Raw genomic sequence first — 23,467 nt, forward strand, 5'->3', positions numbered from 1 at the left:
CTGAGCCATCCCCTAAGATTACACACAAAGATTTCTGCAACCCACTGTTTTCTACTTTTTCTAGGTTGCTGGACTGCTGAGAAGGAAGTTTCATGTTTATCATTCCTCTCCATTGGAATTTACTGCTGTAATTTCTTCTCACCTTTACTTTGGGGTTCATTTTGGTTTTAAAACCTTTTCTACAATCTCAATCTTTTTTTCCTGAAAGTGGGTGGCATATACAAAAGGTGTCACTAATACACAGAGTTAAAATGTGCCTCCAGAGACGTGTTTCCAAGTGGCACTGCATTCCCTTGGCAGAATGTCTGCTTCCTCCCTCCCCATTGCTTATTTACTTAAGTGAGAAAGAAAGCAAAAGATAGCAAATGGAGGGCGGAGGGTGTGCCTGGAAAATTCCCAGGAATAAACAACTGACAAGCTGTTGCCCCCCAAAACAGATAGGTCCTAGGGAAGACAATGATTTCCATGTTCAAAGACTCTTTTTCTTGCACAAAGTTGGAAGCTGGTTTATTGTGTCCCTTCCTCGGTGCTCAAGTCACAGTTAACAGGACAAACGCACTGCTCAGGCACTGTCTTCACAGCCGACGCATGGAGACGGGGATGTGTTCACCTGTAGTCCAAAAGCAGTGAAATTAATATGCAGAAGGGGACCTGAGAGATTTCCCCGTCCTGGTCACGAAGCACATTCCCAGATTTCTAGAACATCCATGAAGATCTCTGCATTTGTTTTACGATGTCCAGAACTATTAACAAGGTTACAGAAGTTAGGTCACAAGTTGGGAGATCACGCTTTAGGTAGAAATACAAGGGTCTTGGGGGCTGTCTCCTTTCGCATGAGTAATTAGTAACATTTGGTGTGTCTAGTTTGAGGAGGAAAGGTCTGGTGCTACCTAATTCTGTGCACTTGAAAGGTATGGTGACAAATATCGACCGCACTGGATACCAGGTGACAGCAAACATGTTAAATGAATGAGTTTTACAAACAGAAACTGGGAGGAGCTTAGGACAGCAGGGAGATTGCCGGTCTGGGAGCAGGAACACCCCTGTTTCCTCCTGCCGATCCCTAGCACAGTGGAGACAGGTGACAGCAGGCCACCGGCCGCCACCTCCACCCTTCCCCATTCCCTGCCCCAGGAGGCTGAACCCGTTAACTGCATCATCCAAGCCCCCCCCCCCGCCCCCCCCCGTGGGCTCAGCCTGGGGATGGCAGGTGGGAAATGGAAGGTGGATGGTTAGTTCACGCACCTCAGCTCCTGCTTTTGCCTCATTGTCCCTCCTGTTTTCTCTTGACCCTTTCCACCCCTAAGTGGGACTCTTACAGTTTCTTCGTCTGAACCATCTGGGGTGGATTCCATTTCAGCCAGGCCTCTGACGGATACAAATGGCAGCCAGCTTTAGCCACCTGGAAATGGATTTGGAGCAGTGGGGTTGAATTCTGAACCTCTGCTGGCCTCGGAGTCGAGTCTGGATTCTAAGACACTGTTGCGTGGGGAGGTTAAGTGATGCCCACAGGCCCCGGGGCCTAGTGGCCCGCTGCTCTAGCTCACCAGCAGGTCAACGACACCTCAAGTGGTCTTGGAGCTACTGCTCAGAGGCTTATATTCAATTTAACCACCAAACATATTAACACATGTGAACACTTGGGGATAAAAGAGCTCAACCCCCATTTTTTTTTTTTAAATGAAGGTCTGGGGGCGCCTGGGTGGCTCAGTCGGTTAAGCGGCCGACTTCAGCTCAGGTCACAATCTCGCGGTCCAGGAGTTCGAGCCCCGCGTCGGGCTCTGGGCTGATGGCTCGGAGCCTGGAGCCTGCTTCCGATTCTGTGTCTCCGTCTCTCTCTGCCCCTCCCCTGTTCATGCTCTGTCTCTGTCTCAAAAATAAATAAAACGTTAAAAAATAAAAATAAATAAATAAATAAATAAATAAATAAATAAATAAATAAATGAAGGTCTGTTGGGGGCACCTGGGTGGCTAGGTCAGCAAAGCCTCGACTCTTGGTTTCCCCTCAGGTCATGGTCTCACAGTTCCTGAGTTCAAGCCCCACATCTGCTCTGTGTTCACAGAGTGGAGCCTGCTTGAGATTCTCTCTCTCTGTCTCTCTCTCTCTCTTCCTCTCTGCTCCTCCCCCGCTCATACTCTCTCTTTCAAAATAAATAAACTTTAAAACCAAAAAATAGTGAGTGAAGGTCTGCTGGATTTTTTTTTTTTTTTTTAACAGCCATTTGACAAAGGGGTAAAGTGATCCCATGGTGACGTAGTGAAGTCGGAGTCCAGACTTCACTGCATCCGCAGAACTGTCCCCAGGCCGGGGCGCGGGGCAAGGAGTGTACTGACTGCAGGAAGAAACCTGGAGGACTTGAGGAGGACGGAGAGCGGGGGGACGGAGTGGGCAATGACAGCCACAGTCTTTCTTACTTAGATATTTTATGTATATATTACATCCAAGTATGACAGTCGTTTGTACCATTTCCCAGGGGAGACAGATGTTCCCAAGGCCAGGCAGGGTGCAAGGGGTGGGGGGGGATGGGTGGGAGGCGCGGGCAGGGGAGCGGGCGGCTGAAGGGCGGGGCTGGGGGGCCCGCGCTCACAGAAGCTGCAGGAGCCTCAGGGACTGGAGGAGCGCCCCCGGCTCGGCCGCCGCCAGATACTGGCAGCACAGCCAGTCCTCCAGCTCCACCCCGCGCCTGCGGTCCGCCGCCCGCTCGGCAAACTTCATCATCATCAGGGCGCGCTTCATGTCGATCCAGTTGTGCAGCGTGCCGCACAGCACCTCCTCCGACGTGCCCGGCTGCTCCACCAGCTCCCGCCGCGGCCCCCACAGCAGGCACTGCAGCACCCGCTTGGCCTCGCCGATGCGGATGCGCTTGATGGGGTCGGCCTCCAGCAGCAGGTGCGCGAGCTGCTGCAGGCCGGGCGAGTAGAGGGACAGCGCGGGCAGCGGGGGCAGGTCCTCCTGCCGGTAGTCCTGTTCCCGCAGCCGCGCCCGCACCTCGAACGGGTTGGGCTGGTGGAGCAGCTCATAAATGAGGATGCCCGTCTGGAACTCATCGAACTTGCGGTACTGCGAGGCAGACACGATCTCGGGGGCCAGCCGGGCCTGGCTCTTCTTCTGCTGCAGGTTGGTGGTGCCGCCTGGCTTCTGCTTGGCCTTCAGGAAGTTGCTGATGATGAGCCGCGGCAGGTACTTCTCACTGGGCACCCCCTGGCAGGCGGGGGAGGGGGCGGGGGCGGGGGCGGCGGCCGCGAGAGAGGCAGAGGGGCACGCTGCGGGAGCCCCAGCCGGGGAAGGGGATGGGGCGGCGGGGGAGGCGCCGGGGGAGGCCTGGGGGGAGCAGTGCACCAGCAGCAGGTTCTCCAGGCACAGGTCCCGGTGGATGATGCCGTGCTCCTTCAGATGCTCCAGCCCGTTGCAAAGCTGCAGGAGCAGGAAGCACACGCGTCGCTCGTAAACCTCAGGCTCGGACTGATGGCTGGAGGCGGAGTCCCGCACAAAGTCAGAGGCCGTCTGGTGGGGCACCTCGGGGGTGATGACCACCACGCAGTCCTGCTCCTGGGCAGGCGGGTGTGACGGGGGTGCAGGCAGAGGGTCCTTGGGTGCGTCAGGAGAGGTGAGCATGCTGGAGGGCACCGAGGCAACAAAGTGGCCGCAGTCCTGCTGGATGTTGAAGTGCACGGGCACGGAAGGGCTGCAGTAAGGGGCTGCTTTGGGCTCGGGGGTCTTGCAGATCTGCGGGCGAAAGGCAAAGTCAGGTCAACGGTGGAATCCATCATCCTCAACAAACGGTGTTGGGACATTTCAGATAGCCGCTTGCAAAAAGAAGTAAACCCTTACACCGGACACACAAATTGCCTCAACGTGGATCACACTTAGGTGTAAGAGCCCCAAATATACGTTTTAGAAGAAAACCCAGGACAGACTGTTTGAGACTTGGGCTGGGCAAAGATTTCCCAGATGCCACACCAAAAGCATGGTCCATAAGGGGGAAAAAAAGTCGGTAATTATCAAAATTCCTAAGATACCATTAAGAAAAGGAAAAGACAAGTCATAGGCTGGAGAAAATATTTACAAAACACCTATCTGATGAATAATTTTTAAGTAAAATTTAACAAAAAACTCTTAATGCAATAAGAGAATGATAAACTACCCAATCAAAAGTGGACAAACTATATTAATAGGAATTTTACCAAAGAAATACGTAAATGGCCACCAGCACAATAGTCACTGGGGAGGGGCGCCTGGGTGGCTCATTCGGTTGAGTGTCCGACTTCGGCTCTGGTCATGATCCATCAGTTTGTGAGTTCGAGCCCCGAGTCGGGTTCGCTGCTGTCAGCACAGAGCCCGCCTCAGATCCTCTGTACCCCCCCATTCTCTGCCCCTCCCCTGCTTGTGTTTTCTCTCTCTCAAAACTAAATATTTTTTTTTTTAAAAAAAGTAGTCACTGGGGAGATGCAAATCAAAGCCACAGTGAGGTATCGCTTGATGCCCACTCGAATGTCTATAACAAGAATGACAGACAGTAACAAGTGTCCATGAGGATGCAGAGAAATGGGAGCCCTCCTACATTGCTGCTGGCGTATAAAATGGTGCCATCACTTTGGAACACAGTTTGGCAATTTCTTTAAGAGTTAAACGTAACATGACGACATGATCCAGCAGGAGTGGGGTTCCCACAGGACAACGTGGCACCCTATCAGTAGGAACACATCTGTCTGCCCCTAGTGTGTGCTAGAGAAATTCTCAGGAAACCAGACAAGCGTTTACACAGGCAGTCAACCTTAATTCGCATTCCTTGAGCCCTACAGCGGCCACCCGACCACGGACGTGTTTGGCCACTGGGGCGCTTTGCTCCCTTCTTGGGGAATCTCAGGGACAGAAGCGGGTCCTTCTAGGCTGTGGCCAAACTCCCTGAGACTGCCCTAGTTTCCAGATCCAGGTAAAGGTGCAATGTTGGTTGCTGGCACGGCTTGGCGAGCCAGACGTTTTATTGGAGCTGCTACATGGAAGCCACACACCTCTTTCCGAGGATGAGTCAGAGAGAAAACAGAGGGCTCTCCAGGGTGAGGGATGCCAACCCACGGCACCCTCTGAACACCCTATTATTGTAGGAATAAACAAGCAGGTGAGTTGGAGCTCCTCTGGGGAATCCCCACGACCATCGCTCTCCGGCCTCTTCAACATCTTGTATTAAGACAGCACCAGCCACCGAGGATCTTTAGCCGTGGTAATCCTCTTCTGGCTGCCACGCAGCTGCTCAAGCCAGACTTGTAATGGTCCTCTGTCAGGCCTCATTTTCCCCGTAATTACAAGGAAAGGGACAGAAGATGGTCTGTGGTCTCCCCTCTCAAAAGGATACAGTGCATCCTCAGCCATGCGTTATAGGAAGGTGAGGATCGTTGTGTAATCCTGCAAAGAAAGGCACCTTGCATCTGCCTAGAACATATCATCCCACGAGCAATCCAAAATAACCCTTCAGGCTGCCGCGGTGCCACACACGAGTGATTGATTACAGCAGCGTTTACAAAGCGCCACATTGCTAACAGGTGACGTTTTCAGGAGTTCTGCTGCAAGCATCTTTTCACAGGCATTTATTTAGATTGCAGCTATACAAACCTTCTTCTCAGCCTGAAACCTGAAATAAGAGAGTCCAGCCTCTGAGGAAACTTTTAAAATGATAATTAGGAGGTGAAGGGAGGCAACACATTAGTAATCTATTACAGAGGTAAAACAGAAGTAAAACGCAAGTGCATTTTCCCCCAGACATTGCTTCCTAATACACTAACAAAAATGATTCTGGAACACGCATCTAAAGGGCATTGTTGTGGACTCCCCACTGTAGCCCACCCAACTGTATTTGGTTTTTACATGGCAGTCTTCTGAAACACTATTAAACGAAAGGGAATGTGTAGCCTTCAAAATGTAGTCTCGTGTATAGATGCCAGCCACTGTTTATGGCACTGTCTGCTGTGCCCTCTGTGGCTATGTGGGCCACGCATTGCTGAGGTCGGGGTCACTCCCTTCCCCGTGAGAGCTTCTCCACCACAACACACACCTACCAAACTCTTGTACGTGAGACACTGCCTACTAAGCATTTTTCACACAGTGTCTCATTAAATCTCAGACAACCCGATGAGACAGGATGAGGTAGACGCTTCTACAGAAGAGTTGAAACAGAGGCTTCGAGGGGTTAAATTATTTGCCCAAGATTGTACAAGGGAGAAGTCTCCAGGAGTCAAAAGTATGGGCTTGGAAGTGAAAAAGACCCTGGCTTAGATACGAACTCCAACTCGGCAAACCCTGGCAAGTTACAATCGATTCTTGTTATTTTGCAGTAGTTCTGTTAAGTAGCCACAAACACGGAATGAGCGAATACTGAACCACTGCTCCTAGGGGACATATAGGGCGAAGTTCTTGCAAGCGTCTGTTCGTACCATTTTTTACCAACCGGCCAACACCTAACCTTGCTTTGTGTGTGTTTCTGTTTAAAGACGCCTTATTAGTAGATACTGTGGATTCATGAACACAGAACTCCTGCAGATGGCACTGGAACTCACGCCTAAACGAAGCTCACCTAACACTCCCCCAAAGGCACATGACAGCCTTCTTGTGCTCACGACCACTAGGCAGGACTTCAGCGCTCAGCTTGGTCATTTCCAACCATGAAATCATCAACACAAGGCACAAAAATGTGAAGAACGAGACAACGAAGAGACCACAAAAAGGACACCTGTTGACAGGGGAGAACCGAAACAAGAAGCCAGAGCCTTGCCTTGTTCTACCTTGGCTGGGAATTCGCATGTCTGGTGACCCAAGTTTCCCCCTACTCTGTGCATTTCTAGGGACCACAAAAGGGCCACAAATTATGATTTGGGGTTACAAACGAATTTTAACAAGTGAATTCAAAAATACGGAATCCACAAATAGCGAGGATCCACCTTATTTATCTCAGTCTATTTTCTCCTCTGCAGTCCGGGCAGCGATAGGTCCTTTCTCCCAGGGCCACTGTGAGCAGCCAGGGACACAACACAGGTGTGGCTCTCAACACAGTGACTGGCCCACAGTGAGCCGGAGAAGGTTGCTATGGTGACCGCTCTGCTGGTCTGGCTGTAGCCATGTGGTGAGGCAATCCAGAGCTGGCTTGCCAGTTACTGTACAAACCTGGGGGCTGCAGCTGTCCAGGGCCTGGGAAGGGTTTCCAAGGATTCCTTTTCTCAAGGGTGTCAAAGGCCTAGGCCCAGCAAATACCACTGACAGTTTGCACAGAGATGTAAATGAAGGAGCAGAATAAATGGGGACAGGGCTGGATGCATTTTAAATTCAGCGAGCTAGTCCTCTGTCAGGACCCCCCTGCCCCCGATCTGAGAGTCAGTACAGCGCAAAGGTGGGGGTGCCCCCTGCGGTCGTTTCACAGTGTGGGATGGTGGGTGCGGGTAGAGGAAGGGGGGAGGACAGGGAGGCTTCTCCACCCTCACCCCCTCCATTTCATTTTCCGGGAGTCTGAGCTTGGGATCTGGTGCAAGACCACACAAACCTTTGGTTCAGCTCAAATTTCAAACGTTTTGCTGGGCCAAGTCTCACTTTCAACTTTGGAGCCACAGCCTCGTTCGTGGTTAAAAATCTGGGCTAAGTCACGTCCTTTAAATAAAGAAGGCCCAGCTGACTTAACACAAGTCCCTAATTACCGAACTGGAGTCCTAGTTGACCGAGGAATAAAGCAGCTTCTAAAACTCACACACAGCTGATGATTTTTCCCCCCCACCACATAGTCACGGAGCAGGGCTACAAGAGCTGGCTTTAATCTCCTGGCTGCTGCAGGGCGCTGAGCCCATAAACGGAGGGCCTGGCATTTAGTGCGAGCAGGTGCGAGCCTGCTTTTGTTAATGGGGACTCGCGAGCAAGGCTCGCGCTTACCAGGCACAGATGACATGAGCTCAGCGCCGGAGTGGTGGCGTGGGCGGGGAGACCGCTCTGTCCCTCAGATTACAGATGACTGTATTCCGTCTAGACTGCAGCGCTAATGAAGTACAACAGCTGCACGTGGGAAACGATGTTCCGAGAGCCCCCGCCCCACAATTACCCGGGCCAGGCACACTTGCGAATCGGTATTGTTGTTCCCCAGATTCTGAACACTGGATGCTCTTCTCCAGATTTCCTTTTCATATGTTACAGAGATGGTCCTTGGGCTGCCATGTCTCCGGCAGAGTCAAATAGGACACCCGGGACTCTCTTCCTTAGAGGGCTGGGGCCTTGTGTCCCCACTTCCTTATAGCTTACATTTCTAATGAAATGAGGAACAATGCTTGTTTTTAACCTCCTCCAGGAAAGCCAGATTTTCTGCATTGTTCTTCAGAGAATGTGGCTAATTCTTCATTGTTCCAGGAGGTCCTAGATCCAAGCGGCACATGACAATCACTTAAAAATATAAAAACCACGGGCGCCTGGGTGGCTCAGTCAGTTAGGTATCCACTCTTGGTTTGGGCTCAGGTCATGGTCTCACGGTTTGAGAGTTCGATCCCCGCATTGGGCTCTGCGCTGACAGCAGAGAACTTTCTCTCCCTCTGCCCCTCCCCTGCTCTCTCTCATGTGTGCTCTGTTACTCTCTCTCTCTCAAAATAAATAAATAAACTAAAAAATATATGTGAAAACCAGAACCCTTTACCCCGAGGTTCTGATCAGTGGCCACCTAGCTCCTTAGTTCCCAGAGCAGGATGACATCACTTTCCACCCCAAGGCAGGAGGGAGCAAGCTGCTTCCACCAGGTCCTTCCTTCCTCAAAATGGAGAGGCACTGAATGAACCCAGTTCCAGCCCCAGGAGCCAGGTGACAGTGGCTGATGCCCTTGACCTCAGGGAGGGCAAGGGAAGGCTGGCTCACTGATTACCTCCTCAGGTTCCCTGGGGCTAGCAAAAGCAAAGAACCTCCTGTAAGACACCTCCAGCCCTCAGGCTTCGAGGAGCTCACATTTCCATTCCTTTCATTGGTTGGGTCCACACCCTGGATCTGGGCCAACAAAGACGACCAGAAGCCTGGCTTCTCAAGTTCAGCTCACTGGAGAGTGCACTCACTTTCCCTCTACTGGATGGATACAGCACCATCCGAACAGGAAGGGGAACACTGGGATTGTTTCTTTTTTGTTTTTCACTGTGCTTGGGGAGTGGCAGAGCAGGTTCACTTACTAAGATGGGTTTTGATAGAAAGAGACAGTGAAGTTCAAGAAATCGACAGACTCTCAGTTCAGCATGTTTGTGTTCAGCATGTTTGTGTTTTCTTCCATCTGGTGCTTGCCATCTTAGCCACAATCCCCCCCCTAGTCTTTTGGGACCTTGATTCTGGATAATTGATTGTATTCTTATAGCCGTACTGGCCTCTTCACCCCCAGTTTTTTCATCGTAAGGCAGCAAATAATTATATATGGCCCCCTGAACCTATAAATCAGGGGTTACTAATCTATTTTTTTTAAACTTTTTTTTTAACGTTTTATTAATTTTTTGAGACAGAGAGAGAGAGAGCATGAACGGGGGAGGGTCAGAGAGAGAGGGAGACACAGAATCGGAAACAGGCTCCAGGCTCTGAGCTGTCAGCACAGAGCCCGACACGGGGCTCGAACTCACGGACCGCGAGATCGTGACCTGAGCCGAAGTCAGACGCTTAACCGACAGAGCCACCCAGGCACCCCATACTAATCTATTTTTTATGGTGCTATCACCAAGTTCTTAAAAGAAAAATCTCAAAGTACAAAATTCATTGCAATTTTCCTTGGTTAATAGTCATAATATTAAAAACTTTTTTTAAAATTTTTATTTATTTTTGAGAGACAGAGTGTGAGTGGGGGAGGGGCAGAGAGAGAGAGAGGGAGACACAGAACCCGAAGCAGGCTCCAGGCTCTGAGCCGTCAGCGCAGAGCCCGATGCGGGGCCCGAACTCACAAACCATGAGATCATGACCTGAGCTGAAGTTCGATGCTTAACCGACTGAGTCACCCAGGCATCCCTAATTATCATAATATTTTTAAAAACTCCACTGGTAAGCAGGAAACCACCCTGCCTCCCCAGGCCATTTCATGTTAGATCAGTATTTGCATTTTTTTCTGACTGGAAATAAAAGATCTTGGGACAGGTGATGGCAAAACAACAACAACAACAACAACAAACAAACAAAAAAAACCTCATTGTTCCCCTCCTCACTACCCGCAAAAGCTTGCATTTATAGAAGAGCTACAGGACCGCCAGGTATTCAGGGGACACCAAAAGATGAGAAAAAAGGCCACGTGGAAGGAACAGAATGTGGGTGCAGACGGCTCGACCAGCTTGCAGGGAGCTGCACCTTGAGAGAGCGGTGGGGGATGGTAGCAACGGCCCTGAGCTGGTGGCAAAAATTAAAGAGCCGTGTTACTTGAACTAGTCACTTCACTTCTCTGAACTCCATTTCCCTTAAGGGACAGGATGGTAGTAGAGGTGTAGCAGGCAAGCCAAAGCAGCGTTCTGATCCATCGCAGCCACCCGCCACCGCCAGCTGTGGGCAGCTAAATCGTTTTGCGCCTCAGATTCCCCATCTGTAAAACCTATCTGCCCTGTGAGGATGTGAGGTCATGTAGTTAATGCACCCGAGAGTCTTGTTGCATACTGAATGCTTCATCGATGCGGTTACTCTGTGTTCAAGATCACGCCTAGGTCCACCTCCCTCTCCAGCTATCTAGCATTTGAAGAACAGTATCTTCATTGTCCGTCCCTCTGACTGGATCATAAGCTCCATAAGGAACCTTATGTCCCGGGCCAGGCTGAGGGTGAAATCGGTGAGCACGGGTGCTCACAGTAAACGCAGGCATCAAGCCTGCGCCTGAAGCCGGGACAGGTGAAAGGACTTGCTCCAAAGGCTGTCCTGCCACAACCAGGACCAGCTGGTTGCACTGCAGAATAGGAGCAGGGGGTGGGGCGACACCTGCGTTCACAGCAGGAGACGGGGCAATACCTACCTTCACAGCAGGGGGCGGGGCGGTTCCTACTTTCACAGCAGGGGGCGGGGCAATACCTACGTTCACAGTAGGAGGCGGGGCGATACCTACTTTCACAGCAAGGGGGCGGGGCGGTACCTACTTTCACCGCGTAGGTGCTGCCAGGGTCCTCGGAGCAGGTGGCGCAATAATAGATGGCGTCCCCCGAGTCACAACAGGGCCTGTTACAGGTCAGTTTGAAGAGTGACCAGTTATTCTCGTTGAAGTGCAGCTCCTTTTTCTGGCCGCCCATGAAGAGGTCCTCACACTTGGCTGCGAGGCGCACCAGGGACTGGGCATAGAGGCCCCCCAACTTGGCATAGGTGCCCTCCTTGCTGCTGATGCTGCCCAGGAGGCTGTGGAGCTGCAGCTGGGTGCTGCCGGTGGAGGCCTGGCTGGACACGCTCAGCTGGGAGGCCGAGGGGACCCCTTTGCACTGGAGGCTGGGGCTCCCGAAGCCGCTCTGGCCGCCCGCCAGCCCTGGTGCCGGCACCCAGTGGCCGTTGCCTTTGAAAGTTTTCTCCAGGGGCTCAGAAGAGGAGAAGATATGATGGTGGCGGCTCCCGGGGCTCGAGGAGTAGCTGAAGTGGGACTCTTCGTGGGCACAGACGTTGGTTTCTGAGTGGCTGAGGTTCAGCTTGGGACTTGCTGTTCTTGGCTTGGGGGAGCCTTGGGTCCAGAAGAAGCCATCAGGCGAAGAGGCCGCTCGGCTCACTAACTTCTTCTGGGGGAGAGGCGGGGGCTGCAGGGGGCCGCTGGGGGACACATCCTCAGTGGAGCCCGAAGGAAATGGAACAGGAGCAAAGAGTTTCTTCCCGCTGCTGGTGGGGGAGTGCGCTGGCTCAGAGGAAGGGCCTGAAATTGAGAAACAGCAACAATCAGGCTAAGAGGCCTATGCCACTCAGTTCCAGGGCCCTGCGGTCACAGAAATTGATTTTACTTGTTATTTATTTCTAAGAGATAACATATGCACAATGAACACAATTCAAAATGCAAAAAAGGTATCCGGCGCCTTTGAAGTCAGCCTCCTACCTTAGCACCCAGTCCCCCTCATCAGAGGAAGCCACGCTGGCAATTTCCAGGGATCCTTCTGAAGATTTGCCAAACAACCCAGACAAATGCACACGCACACGTTTACACAAAGGAGATATTTTACATCAGATGTGCAGATCTATCTAATTCTTTTTAATAGCAATCCCATCATATACCATCATGTGCAAGTATCAGGATTTATTTAACCAGTCCCCTCCTGATGGACACTTAGCTTGTTTCCAATATTTTGCAAACAATGCCTGCAACAACAAACTTGAACACGTATTTTGAATGGATTTTTTAAAAGTCAGGTTTATAGAGCGTACAATTGACCCACAATAAAAACAATAAAAACACCCTGGTTGCCTTGGGGGGCTGGTATGTGATTTTATAAATGAAGAAACAGATCTTAAGGGAAAGCAAGTCTTTCCTAGACGCCAGTTCCCAGAGTGGGGCACGTGAATGCTGAACCTGACGGGGGTGAGGGACGGGGATGGCCTCAGCCCCCCACCCCAAACTGCACAGAACATGGGGACATTCAGAAATGTCATAGACAGTGAGCTGAGGGCCAGTCTAGACAGGGCAATGACTGGACTTCACTCTTTGTATCAACGTATGAAATGGAGGTTTCAAACCAATGAAACAAGAGTTTGGGTAAAAATATTCAGGGAAGAAGGCATGGCAACTGGGGACAGAAAACAGCAAACTGAAACAGAACTCATTTCTTTCATTCTGAGAACTGACTGGAGGATGTCCCCACTATTTTGATAAAAGCTTCTAGGGAAATAACAGGAGCATTAACTGTCTTCACAGGTCCTAAAATGCATCCTAGTATCCCAAGGGTTAAAATGTGAGAAAACTACGGGTCTGACGTTCAAGGACCTAGGCACTAAAGACACCTGCTGCTCACTGAGTTCATCGAGCCATGTCATCCTAAGAGCAGGGCATGCAGTGTCCCTCTGTGCCTCTCCCCACCTCAGCAGCATGACTGGAACGCAAGAGCTACAACAAACACATAGGTCCCAGGCAAAGAGCAAAAGGCCCCAAAGGGAAGCAAAGTGTTAGTTTTGTGTTGATGCACACGATCTTTCTGGCGCGGCTCCTGAATAGTTAACGATTTTCTTTGCCCACACAGAGTTGCCCTCTGCTTTCTCCAACCAAAGTGCGGACTTCTAGAATGGACCCCCAAGGAACAAACACGGGCACCAGGCCCCACAGATCAACACGGGGTCTCCTTACTTTGGGGTATCCCCTAGGGAGGAGGCTCCCTCTCGCAAGGTGACAGGCCACGTCATCAGGCTCACCTTGCCCACTGACATCCAGGCCCAGCCTCACTGACCAGAGCAGTGTCCGTGAGTGACCGCAGGGGCCTCCCGTCTAGTACACGGCAAGGCGGTGTCCCCCACACCGACACCTTCCTCCCCTGGCTCCGCTATCACTCTCACGGGACCCGGGAGAAAGCACAATGCTGCTCACGCTCCCACATCTGCAGGAGGCAAGCTCTCTTGCTTCCCAGTGGTTTTCCAAGAGCGCAGTTAAGTTTTCCCTCCCACCTCACCCCTGCATTGCTAATGACGGGCGGGGCACCTGCCAGCAAGGCTGAATGAGGGATTTATACCCTTCCAGGCCAGACTGATTATAAACCAAGCAGCAGCGGCACAGTCAGGCCAGGCAACTTTACACACCCGTGTATTTTCCCCTCACGGTCTGAAAGGGGACCGGTGAGAGCCAGCCAGCCGGAGGACGGGAGACCCTGATCGCAGCAGGTTCTGGATCCCTGGGGTCTATGGGTTCCTCCCCACTCTCCCCAAGAGGCTTTTCTGCTCCCAAGGGTGCAGTCAGCAGTGGAGGCGGATGAAGGCTAGGGCTGCACAGTCACTTCGTCTCCATCCTCCCTTTAGCAGAGGCTGAGAGAAAGGGGAGCACCGGTGACCAGCTGCGGGACTGCAAAACGGAGGAATAAGACCCCTTGTATACGGGGCTCTCAAAGGACACTAAGCCTCAGCCACCAAGTACCCAGGGGATGAGCAAGAGGGTGACTGAGTGGAAACAGGTCCATTTCCCGACCTTTCTGCATTTTGGACGGCAGAAGTCTGTGACCATCAATCTGATTCTCCATTTGTTATCAACAGGCAGAAGATGGAAGACGAGGGGAGGCAGGGGAGTGTGATCAGAGTCTCTGGTCAATGCTCCTTCTATTTCTAACTTTATTTATTTATTGCATGAGAGAGAGAGAGAGAGAGAGAACACGCAGGGGAGGGGCAGAGAGAGAGAGAGAGAAGGCTCCTGTCAGCACAGAGCCCGATGCAGGGCTTGAACTCATAAAACGTGAGATCATGAGCTGAGCCGAAACAAGAGTTGGACACTCAGCTGACTGAGCCACCCAGGCACCATTCTGGTCAGTGCTTTAATCAGTGCCTCCAGTGACAGGGACAGCCTGCCTACAGTGAGGACTCCTTCCAGTCCCCAGTCCCCAGGTAGTTTCTGACAAATCAGTTTTTTGGCTAGTTGCCTCTTTAAGCCTTGCACTTACTTCCCCATTCTTATTGGTTTGCCTTCCCCGTATGGCTCTCCATGACGCCTGCAACATGTCCTTTTCTGCCTCTACCTGTGACCTGGGGGTAGACAGCGGGATGAACCCCTAACTAGCTGTTGCCCTCACTGGGCTGAGTTTCCTCATTTAAAAATTGACCAGATCGCACCACAGTGAAGGTGCCTTCCAGCATGAATAGTCTACAATTTCAGCTACTCTCTCCATTTTCAACTTCTTCCAGCAGGCATTTTGACTCAAAGCTGCCCCTCAAATAAAAATATCTCTAGGCAGATAGCTCTCCTGCTTCTCTCGCTCTAGCTCCCTCAGCTGCCCCTGGTTAACTTTCCAACCTATAAGGGTAGCAGGAATTAAAAAAAAAAAAAAAAATCTGTAATACTTCTTATTCCCTAGATCACCAGAGGGAATCAGGAGGTTCTGCTCTCACACCAAAAATAACTTGTGTGTGTGTTCAGGCAGTTGGAAGGAAGTGATTTTCTCCTTTATCCAATGGATGTTCTCTTACTTTCCTGTGGGAACTGCGTTAGTCAGTGGCTTTGATCAGATCTATAGGTAAATCTGGCAAGGAGTTCCGGGTATTAGGTGGAGTGTGGTTCCTTCTCCTTTATTTCTTAGCTGCTGTGTGTTTGGTCACCCAACAATCACTGCACAAAGCCCGTCCTAATTAGAGGACAGCAGGGCCTGAGAGGGCTCCCCCACCCCACCCGTCCCCAGCAGGAAGGGCTACAGTTACCCAAACCTCACCCAGGGAAGTGAGGTTCACCTCAAATGTGCACTTTACGCATATAATTGGGCCTTATGTACACATATTGTGATTCTGAGGTAAAAAAAAAAAAAAAATGCCTAGTTCTGTAACGGGCACACCTCCTTCCGACCTGAGGCGTCCTTTTTAACTTAGTTTCTTAAAATGTTTCTTTCAATTCGGAACCACAGCTGGTGAGGAGACCATACTTCACTCTGATAGCCTCTGGGCACCTCAGGATCACATAACAGCTCAGCCCGTCATATTCTTAGGGCTACTCTGAAAGGGGTCAACATGTGGCCCTTGTCAATGAAACTGATTTCTCCACCATGGGACAAGAGGTACCTCCTTTCTATGGGACCAGAGGGCACCCCTAAAGCCCCACTCTGATTCTACCATTTTCTTTACTCTTCCATGGAGCACTTCCTCCGAAACATGGCTGGAGGTAACACAGCAGCTAGATTCTCGCTACAGTTGACCCTTGAACATGGGCTCAGAATGTGTAGGTCCGCTTATAGGTGGTTTTTGTGTTTTGGGTTTTTTTCTGGTAAATACAGTACTGTAAGTGTATTTTCTCTTCCTTATGATTTTCTTTTCTCTAGCTCACCTTGTGGTAAGAACGCAGTATATAATACAGAGTACAAAATCAGCCTATGTTATCAGGCTTCTGGTCAACTATTAGCAGTTACGTTTCTTTAACTTTTTTTTTTAACCTTTATTTATTTTTGAGACAGAGAGAGACAGAGCACGAATGGGGGAGGGTCAGAGAGAGGGAGACACAGAATCTGAAACAGGCTCCAGGTTCTGAGCTGTCAGCACAGAGCCCAACGCGGGGCTCAAACTCATGGACCGCGAGATCACCACCTGAGCCGAAGTCGGACGCTTAACCGACTGAGCCACCCAGGCGCCCCATCAGTTACGTTTCTAATAGAAGCTACTAAAGCCGTGGATTGTTGACTGTGCGGAGGGGGCTGGTGACCCAACCCCTCTGTTTTTCCCAGGGTCAACTGTATTTGACCACTACACTCTGCATTTAGAAGAAGAGCGAGAAAGAAGAGGGAAAAAATATGTCTTGACACCTAAAATAGTTGCAAAATCCACAGGCAAACCACTGGTTCAGAAAAATGTACCTAAAGAAAATGCTGAAAAACTCTGGCCAACAGCCCATATTCTCAGGACTTAGATTCAACAGCAGTGAGAAGAATTCAAATATATCCTGGTTTTATGCTGGTGTTAGATCACCCTGTTTCCAAATTCTGGCTTACAATTAAGAGTGTCAAAAAGGGTGAGAATGGAAAATACTTTTCTGGGAAGTTTGCCTCCATCGTAGTTACATCATTGGTAGGTTTTTAAATGACTTTTTGTGCTAATAGGGCCAGAGAGCTCCAAACCCCAGTTCCTAAGTTTTTCTTCCAATTGCCAATTATGCATATAAAGCCCGGAGCCCATCATAGAGCAGAACACCTCTGTCTCTCTTCAGTGTGTGTTTCAGAGAAGAGAAAGCGTTTCTGGTGGGGAAACTACACATCGCATATGGTACACTGGGTGGGATCTTAAAAAGACCGAGGAGAAAGTATACTAGTTTGCTGCCATTATATTTAGAAAGCAGAGAAGAAATCAGGATTTCAATGGTCAGGATAAACAGTCCAGGCAGAAACGCAGGCCAGAAGTTCAAATGTAGCACTGTGACGTTTTCTTTATTATAGAGTCCTCTCTTTTTGCTGGCTTTTAATAGGCACTTTCACTGTTCTCCAGGGCCAAAATGAGAGGTAAGCTTATGGAGGAAGTGGTCAGTCCAGTTTTGAGCTGTGTGAATGAGGCTGTTTGGCTCCCTTAGTGCACAGCTCTGCCTTCTGACAGCAGCCGGCCAGAGCAAATGTGGCGCAGAGGGCAGAGTCACGGCGAGGGGAATACCCCACCGAGCTCCAAATTCTTAGCTTTTGGGTCTGGCTCTTCTCCCACCGCGGGTAAGGTACAGCAAATGGAATTTTCTTTTGTTTGAAAAACATGGAGTGTTCTATGGATCTTTTTTTTTTTTAAATGAGGATATAGATTATTGGCTGGAAATGGCTATACAGAGTTATCCATTCAGTCAGTCAATATTTCCTGAGCACCTACTAACTGCAAGGCATAGGGAACAAAACAGATGGAAAAAACCTCTCCTACAGCCCGTGGCCTTGTTCAAAGAAAGCCATCTATGTGGACACCTTGCCACTGGTGCCCAGGAAGTGGCACCCTTTCAGGTTTCTGCCAAATCCCCTCTTCTCACCCCAGGAGACATGAGGTGGGTGGCGGAGGGGATGTTCTAGCCTCACATGTAGCTTTTTCCTCCAAAGAAAAACTGTGCAAACTCTTGTTTGATCACACAATCAGACAGGCTCAACATTAATTGTTAAAAAAAAAAAAAAAAGGCAGCGAAGTATTCCTTCAGAAGGAACCCTGGCTCTCTCAAGAAGGTAAACGTGGCCTGAAAATGGAAACAGATTCTCAACATTCCACAACTGGAAGGAAAACGTGGCATTGGTGAGGAGCCTCTCCGGAACACTTGATCGTCCTGAGAAACAATAATCAAGATGTGAATGCGATTTACATGTAAAACAGGAGAAGCACTGTCTCTCAGCTTGGAAAATGGGCCCATGGAAAACGTTCTGTGCCAACAGCCCAAGCGTGGCTCCAGAACCCTGCCTTGCGGTCTCCTGTGAGAACACAATCATTTGGGGTTGTCTTCCAAATTAACAGTAAAATTAGAAGTTAGTTCAAACCACTTTCACATGCTGTTGATGGAAGCGTAAATTGACATTTTACGGGATAATTTGGGAACATCTATTTAAAATGCATATAGGTTTTGACTTATCAGTTCCACTTCTTTTTTTTTTTTAAAGCTTATTTATTTATTTTGTGTGTGAGAGTGCGCGTGTGCATGCATGTGCAAGTGGGGGAGGGGCATAAAGACGGGGAGAGAGAGAATCCCAAGGAGACTCCACACTCAGCACCGAATCCAGTGTGGGACTCGATCGATCCCATGACCCTGAGATCAGGACCTGAGCTGAAATCAAGAGTCTGACCCTTCACCAACTGAGCCACCCAGATGCCCCTTCTTCTAAGAATTTATCTTTCAGATATGTTCACCAAATTATCTCAAAGTATGTCACAGGATCTTATTGGAGACTGGTAATGAAAATCACCTAAATATGCACTGTTAAGAGAGGGGTTTAATGAATTCACACAAGGACAAAATATACAGCATTAAAAAAAAAAAAGAGGTAAATTTAGAGGTTCTGATTGGAAAGACTTCAAGATACATTAAGTATAACAATGTGTCAAATTGAAGTTTATGATATTTTAAAAATACGGATAAAAATTTCTGAGAGGACATAGAAAAATATGCTCAAAGCATGTCAAAGGTGGGAGCTGGGACAGGAGGTGTCTGATGACTTCGACTTTGCCTGTCATATCTTTCCCTGGCGTGTGAATTTTTATCATAGACACATACTGACTTTAGTGACATAATAATATATATTTTAAAATTCAGTGTGGGGCACCTGGGTGGCTCAGTCGGTTAAGAGTCTGACTCTTAATTTTGGCTCAGGTCATGATCTCATGATTCACGGGATCAAGCCCCATGTCTGGCTCTGAGCTGACATCGCAGAGCCTGCTTGGGGTTCTCTCTCTCCCTCTCGCTCCCTCTCTCTCAGCCCCTCCTCTACTGACTCTCTAGCTTTCTCTCAAAATAAATAAATAAGCACTAAAAAAAAATTTTTTTTAATTCCGTTTACAAGAAATAGTTTAAACTAAAACAAAGCTTCACTTTCGTGATATTGTATGGGCTCAGGCCACAGACAATCTTAAAAACGGAGGATCTTTTCCTTTGGGATAGCTTCTTCGTCCTTTACTAATAAATCTCCCTGAACAGAACCCGGGACTCAGTCTGTCTCCAGGGGCGTGGGGGATGAGGAGGGCCTAACCGTGTGAGGGCAAAACACCAAATGTAATATATTAGACCAAACCCACCAGTTTAGGATCCAGTGTTCTGGCAGCCAGAAACAATAATAGCCAGAAGACACTATTTTCAGCTGGGGAGTTTTAGATGCCTTTTCAGGGCTGCTTTTTTTTTCTTACAGAGACTCAGGTAACAGCCTGAGTAGGAGAGCAAATGCTCAGTGAAGGTCAGGCTGTCACTCCTTCTGACTGATGTCTGATCTTTGTGGACTTACTGCCTCTCCTCCTGACAGATCCGCCCTCCCCTCCCCGCCCACCTCCCCGGCTTGATTTTTCCCCACAGCACTTCCTGCCATCTGACACGCCAGCTACTGTAGCCCTTTATCTTCCTCATTGTCCATCTCTCCCCACTGGAATGTGACAGAAAGAACTGGGCAGGTTTGGTGACTGAGGTATGTTCAACATCTAAAGCTGTGCCCAGCAGCACAAGCCTTGGATTTGACAAATATCTACCAAATCAAGGATGCGATTAATGGGTATATTTAAAAAATCCTCTTGGCATCATTACTAAGAAAAACAAGCTGACTACTGTCAAGATTATAGTAAAACCTTGGTTTGCAAGCGTAATTTGTTCGGAAAACGTGCTTACAATCCAAAGCACTCGTATATCAAAGCGGATCTCAAGAACCACTGGCTCCCTTGTGATCATGTGACGTTCGGCATCCCGTACTACTTGTATTGCAAGACATCATTTGTCTATCAAGTTAAAAATTTTTCGAAATGTTTGCTCGTCTTGCAGAACACTCACAGAACAAGTTACCCACAATCCAAGGCTTTCCTGTATTTCGTTAACTTGGCTGTATCTCTGGTTTGCCAGTTATAAAAATACCAACACTGACCTGGCACATATCTTCATGTGAATTTACACCTATATTCGCTGTAGACCTCTTATCTATTGCTTGTGCCAACAGTTTCAATCCAAGAGTGCACTCTCTAATCTCCCGTACTGTAGGGACCTGGCCTCCATGATGCCTGTTAAACTGTGCAACCGAATTTTAATGTTATCCTAAATCAAAAAGTTAAATAATCTTAATGTGCCATTGGGTTTGTCTATTTAAAAGGAAGCATTTGGGGGCACCTGGGTGGCTCAGTTGGTTAAGCGTCCGACTTCAGCTCAGGTCATGATCTCACGGTTCAGGGGTTCGAGCCCTGCGTTGAGCTCTGTGCTGACAGCTCGGAGCCTGGAGCCTGCTTCAGATTCTGTGTCTCCCTCTCTCTCTGCCCCTCGCCCCCCCCCCCCATTTGTGCTCTGTCTGTCTCTCTCAAAACTAAATAAACATTAAAAAAAATTAACAGGAATCATTTAAAGCCCAAGAGTCTTCCAATGACTTTCTTTCTCTCTCTTCCTTCATCTTTTTCTTTCTTTCTTTCTTTCTTTCTTTCTTTCTTTCTTTCTTTCTTTCTTTTTCTTTCTTTCCTTTCTTTCTTTCTTTCTTTCTTTCTTTCTTTCTTTCTTTCTTTCTTTCTTTCTTTCACTTTCTGATGACCATTTGTGATGACTGTCTAGCTGAGCATTTTGCCTCCCATCTATTCACTACAGATGACCTCTTGGCAACATCCATGGATCTGTCCTGACACATGCAGTTTGTCCCTCCCAAACTGAGCATAAACCAAACAACTGCTTAGATGGATTTTTCCTGCCACTGAGTTGACTCACTGTTCAACTGAATTGCCCATATGGACAAATGGGATAACAGATGTGCTTTGAGGAGTATGAGATGCCTCAGAAGCATAAAGAGGTAAAATGAATCTTGATATAAAAATATACAATTTAGACAAACTGGTTTCCAAAATGCAACAAAGTTATAGATTCCAGCTATGTTTGCTCTTCTTATAAAATCTATTATTATTATTTGCCACAAAACCCAAATAGTCGAAAACTAACTTTAACCACTAACTCTGATAAGCTTCTGAGAAATTTACATAAACTGTTAGGATACGCTCTGGAATGACTTTGTCCTCAACTCACTTTACTGCAGATATAAATAGCCTGCGGAATGCATCTTTTTCATTAGCGAATTCTTCCTGACAAACCAAATAGTCTAAAGATATCTTTTGACTTCATATATAATATTAGAGAAGTAGACACTACATTCTGGTCTCCAGGAACTTCAGCTTGAATGAACTCTGCCTCTCTTATTCAGCTCCCCTCTTTCAGCTGCAATATTAGTCACAAAAGGCGAGATGGGTAAATATTTCAATATTAGTTTTATAAGGTAAAAGTGAGTAAGAATTCATGGGACTGAAAGATGACTGTCCAGGAACAGATCTACAGCAAGCTGCCTTGGTTAACGAGGAGAAGCAGACTGAGAGCTTCTTACATTTCATGACCAGAGAGACAGAGAGACACAGAAAGAAGAGAGAGAGAGAAAGAATAGAGAGAGAAGGTGTTGGTCTCTTGCCAGCTGCAAAGCATGGTCTGGGGTACAGAGCCATCCACAGGAGCAGCAAATAGAAATGGTTCACTCTAAGGACCCAGAGTCTGGTAACAAGGTATATACTTTTCGTTGATCTAGGAATCCAAGTTTTGAAGTGCATTTCCATTGCAGAACTGGTTCATGATAAAAGAAGAACCATGAAAATACATTCATTTGGATTAGAAAATGCCCGAGTTAGGTGTCGCCACTGTATTCCTAATCCCCAATGGCTCCGTATTTCACACTTCTTCCTTAACCTACAAAGCTCTTTCCTCCCTCTCCCTCGTCAGTTCTAATCGCACTTGAGACATGAGCTCAAGTGCCATCTTCTCCAAGCAACTTCCCTGAACGCTTCCTCAACCCTCACTGACTCCTTTCTCTTCTGGAAGCCTTGATAGCATTCATGTTCTGGGAAGCCCAATCTCCTAGCTTAGACAAGCCACCCATGTGTCATGTGTTTTAGTCTTGTCTCCCTAGCTAGACCTTCAGAGTCCTGAGAGCAAGAGTCATGATTTGCTGGTTCTGAGAAGCCACGTACCCAGGTAGTTCGGGAGAGTTCACATCAAGGCGAGCTGGCTGGTGGCCAGCGGGGGGCTCCAACATACACTGCTCCCTCAGAATCACCCATCGTCCCCCAGAAAGCACGTCAGGGCACAGGGTCCAATGGTTCACGTGCCCCGCCCAGCCCTCTGTGGAATAATCCAGCTCGTAGCATTTTTGCACAATGGGATGGGAAAAGGGAAAAGATGAAATCCCAGGAAAATCTGCAGAAAAAGGAAAGCCTCTTTTGCTATGTCCCACCTAATCGAGATTAAGATATTTCCTGTTTTTAAGTCTGAGCTTTCAAAAGTTTCTCATAAGAACACACCACAGGCTGACTTATGACACATGCTTCAGTGTTAGCAGTACTCATCTCTCAGACGGAAAATTGTTAGTGATCGTGAATTCATGACGGAAACCTCGACTCCAAAATTGCCTACTGGGAAGAAATGTGTCCACAGGAGCGAGAAAGGCCGTCGTGTTAGCACATGTCGAAACATCACACGCTAAAGGGAGTTTAAGAGAAATGCAGCAGAGGAGAGACACACACACACACACACACACACACACACACACACACACACACAATGTCGAAATAATGGAGGTTTTACTATTACCTGTCCCAACTACAGAAACACAAGACTTCCTTCTGAGGAATATGCCCAATCGGGACATACCCACATTACTACGCCTGAGAGCTTTATCCAGGGAGTGGGATGGACAGTAGACTAATGAAGCCTCCGTGCTTTAATACAACAAACATTTATGCAAGCACCTGCTGTGTCCAAGTAAGCGTGTGCATGTGTGTGTGCAATCATGCACGTAAGAGGGCAAACGAGCTGCAGGAGGGGGAGAAAGGACAGAGAGAGAGAGAAGCACAGAGGGTGAAAACTTGTGGTTGGCATGTACCTAATCCCCTGAGAAGCAATCCCGAGGACAGAAATGGAGAGCAGACCTATATATAAATGGCTTATCACCCAAGGAATCAGGAGTCTTTCAATATGCTTTCACCTTGAGCTTCCTCCGCCTCGTTCCACAGGGACGCAATGTATGTAAGTAGAAAGGGCAGCACGGGACGAGGCACCTTGTCCTGTATTCAAGAGAGAATTAATGCCCACTGCTCCTTGGTGGAGTCCACCTCGTGGGGAAAACAGGACCAAGACAGTGGGTCTAGTTCAGCCATTCCAAATCCTGGCAG

At 48.7% G+C, this 23,467-nt stretch overlaps 1 protein-coding gene across 3 annotated transcripts in view; it reads right to left on the reverse strand.

Moving 5' to 3' along the window:
- Positions 1-2,199: 2,199 nt before the first annotated feature.
- PRAG1 (PEAK1 related, kinase-activating pseudokinase 1) overlaps positions 2,200-23,467 on the reverse strand; it is a 51,802-nt gene continuing 30,534 nt past the window's right edge. For 2 of the 3 annotated variants that reach the window (XM_042983104.1, XM_042983103.1), the window contains 2 exons: positions 11,092-11,843; positions 2,201-3,727 (listed from right to left, as the gene is read on the reverse strand). In XM_042983104.1, coding sequence (XP_042839038.1) covers positions 2,585-3,727; positions 11,092-11,843 — 1,895 coding nt within the window. In that variant the 3' untranslated portion in view covers positions 2,201-2,584. Of the gene's footprint in view, positions 3,728-11,091; positions 11,844-23,467 lie in introns of all 3 variants that reach the window. The other variant, XM_042983102.1, reaches the window with a different exon arrangement.

Source organism: Panthera tigris, chromosome B1 (assembly GCF_018350195.1).
Source record: "Panthera tigris isolate Pti1 chromosome B1, P.tigris_Pti1_mat1.1, whole genome shotgun sequence".
In the NCBI taxonomy this organism is placed as follows: Eukaryota; Metazoa; Chordata; class Mammalia; order Carnivora; family Felidae; genus Panthera; species Panthera tigris.